Here is a 7,500-nt window from a genome sequence, read left to right on the forward strand (position 1 = left end):
GCCGGGGCCCCGGCAGAACCCGCCAGCCGGCCGTGGAGGGAGTTATCATGACTCGGCACTCTTAAACTCCCCCCGAACCCCTGCGGAGCCCGTCACAGAGGGCTCTGGCGGTCGTAGCGAACGTCGGAGCCCAAGCGAGGCTGCGCGTAGCTGCCCAAGGCCCCCACCCTGCCTCCCCTTCCTCCCCCCATCCTCCCCCTTTTCTCTTTGCCCTCTGCAACACACCGCCGTACCGAGTCCTTGGCGCCGGGCGCGTCGTCCAGGGTCCCGCCGTCAGCGCAGCGGCGTGTGAACAAAGCCCACGCGCGCGGCGGAGCAGCGTCTGGTCAGATGGTGGGGGTACTTCAGCCTGAGGATGAACCGAGGCGCTCTGCACACTCCCTGAATACCCCCCCCCCCGTAGTGAGCTCTCTACACCCACACACACACACACACACACACACACACACACACACACACAACCTTGTAGTCTGGCGTCGCGCTAGCATTCTCTCCCTCGAGTGCTCGTCCCCCGGCTGTGAGCGGCCGGTGCGCCGGTTAAGTTGGGCTGATACTGTGGCTGTCGACTGTGGCGGATGGAAATGCGTTCATTTATAACGTTTTATTTGTTAGAATGCGACGTGTCATCGGGCAAATAAGGGGTGGAAGTGGAGAGCGGCGTGTGTTTGTTTGAAGACACGGGGCGGCTCAGAGGACATAGCCAGCACCTGTAGCAGTGGCTACGCACACTACATCATCCTGGAGGGGAGGATGTGGGTTTAAATCATCGTTGTATTCACGGCGCGGCAGGCTGGATAATACCATAACTCAGTCTGAATGTCACGCTGGAAACTAATAGAGTTTCTGGATGAGAACATCCCGAACGGTGACTCATCAGGATTTGGGGCCAAAAAAGTAGACTTTCTCTTTTCTTATTTTCCTTCTCTTTTCTCCTTCCCTCAGTTCTCTCTCTCCACCTCTTCCCTCAGTTCTCTCTCTCCACCGTGGATGAAATCTCCTCCACAGAATCGTTGTGTTTGTTTATTTATACTGAGATTGACGGTCAAGTCAAGACAGTGGGCATTATCAAACTAATCAACTCTAAGGCTCAGTTTATGGGCGGTAATTCATATTCACAGATACAGGGAACACTAAATATAATGAAATGGTGCTCACAGCAATACAACAATGGACAAGTGGACAGGACAGGACAGGACAGGACAGGACAGGACAGGACAGGACAGGACAGGACAGGACAGGACTCGTAAAGTGCAGTCCACTACAGCCTTCGTACTATGTTTTAGCTCCAGCCTGCTTTATTGTACAGTGTGTGTGTGTGTGTGTGTGTGTGTGTGTGGATGTGTGTGTGTGTGTGTGTGTGTGTGTGTGTGTGTGGATGTGTGTGTGTGTGTGTGTGTGTGTGTGTGTGTGGATGTGTTTCCACCAGTCAATCGTTCGTTCCAGCCGACAGACGCCTCTGATTGGGTGCTGATGGGAACAGGAGCTCCCAGGGCACACTGGCGCTCGTCTCCTGGCCAGCTGAACAACCAGCCGGTCAGCCAGGCGGTCAGAGGAAGCGGGTCCCTGACGGGGCCATGCCGCTGTGTCATGCTCAGTGGTGACGAGGAGAGAACCAGCACTGGATAACAGCTCGGGCAGATCAATGCCGCAGGTCAAAGGTCAAATCAATCCTGAGGGCCAGAGCTAAAGGGGCTCCTGTTTCTCACATGCTTCCTTTCCCTCGCCTTATTTCCTCCTCCCCTCTTCCCTCCTCTCCTCTTCTCTCATCCTCCCTCCTCTCATCCTCCCTCCCCTCCTCACTCCTCCTCTTTCCCTCATTTTCTCCACCTTTGAAGCCAGCATCAGAACAATGCTTCATTCATTCATTCATTCATTCATTCATTCATTCATTCATTCATCCATTCATTCATCCATGCATTCATTCATTCATTCATTCATCCATCCATCCATCCATCCATTCATCCATTCATCCATTCATCCATTCATTCATTCATTCATTCATTCATTATTCATTCATGCATTCATCCATTCACCCATTCATTCTTATTCACCCCTTCATTCATGGTGTTGGTCGCTGAGCTCTCCAGTAACTAAGGGCAGATGTACTTGTCTGTGTCTGTGATGAAGGCAGCCCTGTTGATAAGTGCGACCCCCCAGTTCCAACCAGGACACTGTCCACACTGTTACTGGACCCGCGGGTTTCAGAACCAGCACGGCTATTTTCTAAATGCAAGCTGCTTCCGTGCTGAACATCCTCAAAGTGCAGGCAGACGAGGTCTTTGTGGTCTTGTCAGCGAGCCAGGAGAGAGGAGATTGACTGTGTTTTATGGAGCAGAACAGGGTATCCACTGTGACGCGAGTGAGAAAGGAAGACAGGAATAAAGAGACATACAGGGACGAAAAAGTGTGTGTGTGTGTCTGTGTGTGTGTGTGTGTGTGTGTGTGTGTGAGAGAGAGAGAGAGAGAGAGAGAGAGAGACAAACACAGAGAGACAGAGAGAGATACACATACACACACACACACAGTTCACAAGCCAATAATGCATGCAGGGCAGAACTCAGGGCAATACCCTTTAAAATCCAAAAGCCAGCTATCAAATTCTACAAGCCCCTCCAAGCCACTGACCCCCCACTCCCCCACTCTGCCCCTACAAAGCCCTTCAGTGACAAGAGTGGAACCCAGATGAGGGTCCCCTCTGCCAGATGGCCCTGAAGCTCCGCCCACAAGCACCAGGGCCTCAGGACAAACACCAATCAGTGTGGCCCAGCCAAATCATCTCAACACACAAAGAAAATCCAATCAAATATTGGAATAAAACCACCGAATCACAAAGTAAATGAGAATTGTTTGGCTCTCGACGGAGAGTAAACAGTGGCAGGATACCCGGCTGCCGTGATTGGTTGAAAACTGTGAAATACGATAGAAAACTGTGAAAAGTGAAAACGCAGCCTGGTCATAGAAACAGGTCCTCACAGGCAGAACTGACGACCCAGGCTTGGTCATCAGGGAGGTGTTGAGACAGAATCTCAACTTCTTACTATACTGTGAGAAATAGAAAGATTTGAGAGACATTTTCTTAGGAAAAATGAATAATATGTATGCTGAGTTTATTCATTCCCCCGATCCTCAGAAACTGTTATCTGCATGGAGGGAGAAGTCAGTGTGCAGTATTAGCTTTTGAATTTGAGAGAGAAAGAGAGAAAGAGGGAGAGAAAGAGAGAAAGAGAGAGAGAGAGAGAGAGAGAGAGAGAGAGAGAGAGAGAGAGAGAGAGAGAGAGAAAGAAAGAGGGGGGATAGAGAGAGACGGAGGATGGGCGGAGACGGAGGGCAAGATGGGTGCAGAGAGGGAGACGCGAAGGGGAGGGAGGAGAGAGGGGGGGGAGAGAGGGGGGGGAGAGCCGGGAAGAGCGTGGGTGAGGAGAGATGAGAGGAAACAAGGCAATCCAAGGTCTCTCTTTAATCATCATCATTCAGCTGTCAGTGGTGTCGCAGGCCCGCGCCAAACCCACACAGCCGGGGCCCAGACCCACACAGGCCGGAGCCCCATCTGCTAGTAATAAACTCACACGAGGATCATCATTTGAATAAATGTTCCTTTTTCCTCTCATCCTCTCTTAACGCCTTTGCTCGTCAAAAGAGAGGGATGAGCCAGAGGGAGGGGGGGGAGAGGAGGGTGAGAGAAAGGACTGGAGGTGGAGGTGGTGGCCGGCGTGCCTGTGTGTGTCCCGTGTGTGTGTGTGTGTTCTGTGCGTGCGTTTTTGTGGGTGTGTGTGTGTGTGTACGCGCATCATTGGATAATCAAAAAACACTTCTAGTTTCTAGTGTATTTTTTACTTCAGGCCCACCCCAACTCTCTGCAGACCAATCCTCTAAGCACCCTATCCTCACTTTGAAGCCAATTTACAAGTTACTCTCTTAAAAGCGCAATTAAGCTAAAACACCAGCCAGAAACCATTACTTCCTGTTTGCTCCTTTTTTTTTTTTACACCACAGAAACACATTAGATAAACATGAACCATGGAGATAAATGACCGGGCTGTACCCCCCTTGTTCTGTTTTTAACAAGGATAGATTAGAGAAAGCAACCTTCCCATATGGATAGAGAGCACCCAAGCCAATTTGATGGATACTGTAACTTTATTTTCATTGTAGGCAGACATCGTTAAGTGAGTCAGTGTGGCTAAATGTTTAATTGCTGCATTCGTGATACCTAGAACGTGGTTCCAAGGTGTGTGTGTGTGTTTGTGTGTGTGTGTGTGTGTGTGTGTGTGTGTGTGTGTGTGTGTGTGTGGTATAACCCCCTCCAAGGTCTGGGAAATAGAAGCGGTCATGTGTTAATAATGGAAAATTCTGGCCAGCACTGATAGACTCTTGCTGATCCAATGGCATCGGTGAACCACACACACACACACACACACACACAACCACACACACACAACCACACACACGCACGCACACACACACACACACACACACACACACACACACACACACACGCACGCACAAACACACAGTGGCGGGCTGGTCATAGTGGAATAGTGGGCCCGGGGCGGCCGCCCCCCCCCCCCCCCCCTCGCCCCCACCCTGGCTCCGCTGTTGATATTATATATATATATAAAGATATAAAGATGAAATACGTTAATAATCCCTTCGGAGGTTTGAGCAGTAGGAAAAAAGTACAGCGTACTAGAGAATATACATAGTTAATATACATAATGGATAGAATTAAATATAGCTATATATTACATTTATTTCCTTGTAACTTTCTTGTAATTTAATTCCATCCATTATGTATATTACCTAAGTATATTCTCTATCACGCTGTACTTTTTTTCTCACTGCTCAAACCCCAGGAGGATTATTAAAGTATCTTATCTTATCCTCCTCCTCCTCCTCCTCCTCCTCCTCCTCCTCCTCCTCCTCCTCCTCCTCACAGCAGGGAACCAGCGAGCTGCAGTCTGTTGAACCTGAGAAACCTCTGTTCTCATTTCCCTCATCAGACCCCCCCTCTACTGCACGCCCGCTCCACTGATTGGACCTCCATTGTAGCTAAGACGTCGACGACAGACCCCGCTGCCTAAATCCCTCGCCATCAAGCTATCATCAGCTCCCCTCTCAGTGACGGTCCTAAAGCCCTTTAAAGCCGACTTGTGGGTTGAATAATGGGTTTTAAAGTGTCTGAAAGCCGGCGCACGTTGCCCCTTGACACGTGCATGATTTCGCCAGACCCGCGCACGTGGAGGTTCCCTGCTTCTGAGAGTATGCAATCGGTTCTACTGTCTCTGAAGAGAGACAGGCTATCTGGAGCCTATTCAAGTTGCTACGGGGCCATTGAGCCTGAAATGGGTCCTCTAAAACGAGCAGGAAATGTAAAGCCCAAACATACTGTGCCTCACGACGGATGGTAAGCCTGTCTACCTTTCAGCAAAAAAACTGAAAAGTGAAGAGTGAAGAACTTCCTGGACAAGTAAGCAGGTTCTGGGAACTTCCTGGACAACGAAGCAGGTTCTGGGAACTTCCTGGACAACTAACCAGGTTCTGGGAACTTCCTGGACAACTAACCAGGTTCTGGGAACTTCCTGGACAACTAACCAGGTTCTGAGAACTTCCTGGACAACTAACCAGGTTCTGGGAACTTCCTGGACAACTAACCAGGTTCTGGGAACTTCCTGGACAACTAACCAGGTTCTGGGAACTTCCTGGACAACTAACCAGGTTCTGGGAACTTCCTGGACAACTAACCAGGTTCTGGGTAACGGGTCGCCTACCGCCAGTCCGCCTCCGCCGTGTCGAGCGGCGAGAGGCGCCGTCGCCGTTCCCGCGGACCGGTGTTTCGGCGTCGGCCCACTTACCGTAGTCGTTGTCGTAGAAGACGATGAACTTCTGCCAGCGCAGCTCGTCCACCAGCGTGAGCACCACGTCGTCCAGGCGCACGGGCGGCCGCGCGGCCAGGGTGTAGCGCTGCCCGCCGGGGCTGGGGTTGAGCTGGCAGGCGGTGCGCGGCGAGCCCTCGCTGTGGCGCTGCACGTACAGGTGGGGGATGTGCATGGCGTCCGTCAGGGACTGGAGGGCGCTTGCCGAGGCGCAGCCCGTGGAGGTGACCAGAGCCAGGATCCCCTGGGTCATCAGCTCGCAGGCTGGAGGAGGAGAGGGAGGGAGAGAGGGAGGGAGAGAGAGAGGGAGGGAGAGAGAGAGGGAGGGAGGGAGGGAGAGAGGGAGAGAGGGAGGGAGGGAGGGAGGGAGGGAGGGAGGGAGGGAGGGAGGGAGGGAGGGAGGGAGGGAGGGAGGGAAGGAGGGAGGGACGGAGGGAGAGAGAGAGGGAGGGAGGGAGGGAGATTCATATTAATACAGTGAGGTGAGCAATATCAAATTGCTCCACACAAATATTCCTCACGTACGCATCATTCGCTCTAATTCAATTCCTGTTTGAAAGTACCAGGATGTCCTCTGTAAACCGTGGATATCTACTGCTCCTGAGGTTGTAGGATTCATCCGTGCTCTTAGAAAGGCATACACATTCTCAGTTTGGTTGTTTAATGCCCAAGAAAGACCCAGAGAATCACCCAAGTCAGCAGACGTGTTGTTGTAGAACTAAGCCAGCAAGGAACTCTGGGATAGGAAGACGTCTAAGTGACATCAGAAGACAGTTAACATAGTTCGCCAGATGAAAAAAAAGCTGGATAAAAGAAGACTGGAGTCAAAAGGTTATTCTCCTGAGATGGTGAGGAAATGTTTTGAATGATGAGTTTGAGAGTTTCTTGTTGAATCGTTAAAATTGGAAAACAAGAAGTAGACGACAGTATATCAAGCCGCAACATTTCCGAGTTCATGTTTGCACAAAAACAAATTTATGTGCATAGAAAGTAGTTAAGAAAGAACGAAGATACTGCACTGTATCACAAGGCTCAAGTGGGTTTGTTGATTTCTAGCGTGAATCAATTTGCATTGTGCTATCTCTGTAATTTTAGCACAGTATTAACATAAACACATAGACCTCCTACCGTCTGTCTTCCACCATAGCCAGATAACACATGATACAGTAGGCTACATAAGCTAATCCAATATTGAACAGCCTCTCTCCTCTCTCTACCCCCTCTCTCTCTCTTTTCTTCTTCATTCCATTCTCTCTCCACTCATGACCTTTATCAAGCTCTCTCTCTCCAATTTATCTCACACCGCCCGCAGTCCAATGTCACTCCGGGCCCTGTGGCTAGTTCTGCGTCCGCAAGACTCGGCTAATCACTTCAGGATGGACGAGGCATTCAGTGAGTCCTCTAAAGGTCGTTGTGATGAGACGACGAGGCTGTGTGATCTCCAAATCATCCCTTGCCGACGGCTTTGGGAACTCCTCACAATCTCACAGGAGGCTCATCACAGTGAAGGGCCTCCAGGATTAAGCCTTGGAGGGAGTCCGGGAGGGATTTTTTTTAAACAAATGTAGCTAAAGGGGAAGTTGTAACAGTACAGAAAAAACAACATGGTTCCCTTTCACCACCCCAC

General features: G+C 50.5%; 1 protein-coding gene across 1 annotated transcript in view; it reads right to left on the minus strand.

The window, feature by feature from the left end:
- Nucleotides 1–6,132, minus strand: part of LOC311326743 (glutamate receptor ionotropic, delta-1-like) — a gene marked incomplete at its 3' end in the record, with an annotated part of 98,302 nt that extends 92,170 nt beyond the window's left edge. Inside the window, exon 1 of the mRNA XM_084459692.1 lies at nucleotides 5,853–6,132. Within this exon, the coding sequence (XP_084315818.1) occupies nucleotides 5,853–6,126 (274 nt within the window). The 5' untranslated portion in view covers nucleotides 6,127–6,132. The remainder of the gene's footprint in view (nucleotides 1–5,852) is intronic.
- Nucleotides 6,133–7,500: the final 1,368 nt, after the last annotated feature.

Source organism: Borostomias antarcticus (assembly GCF_949987555.1).
Source record: "Borostomias antarcticus genome assembly, chromosome: 29".
Taxonomy (NCBI): Eukaryota; Metazoa; Chordata; class Actinopteri; order Stomiiformes; family Stomiidae; genus Borostomias; species Borostomias antarcticus.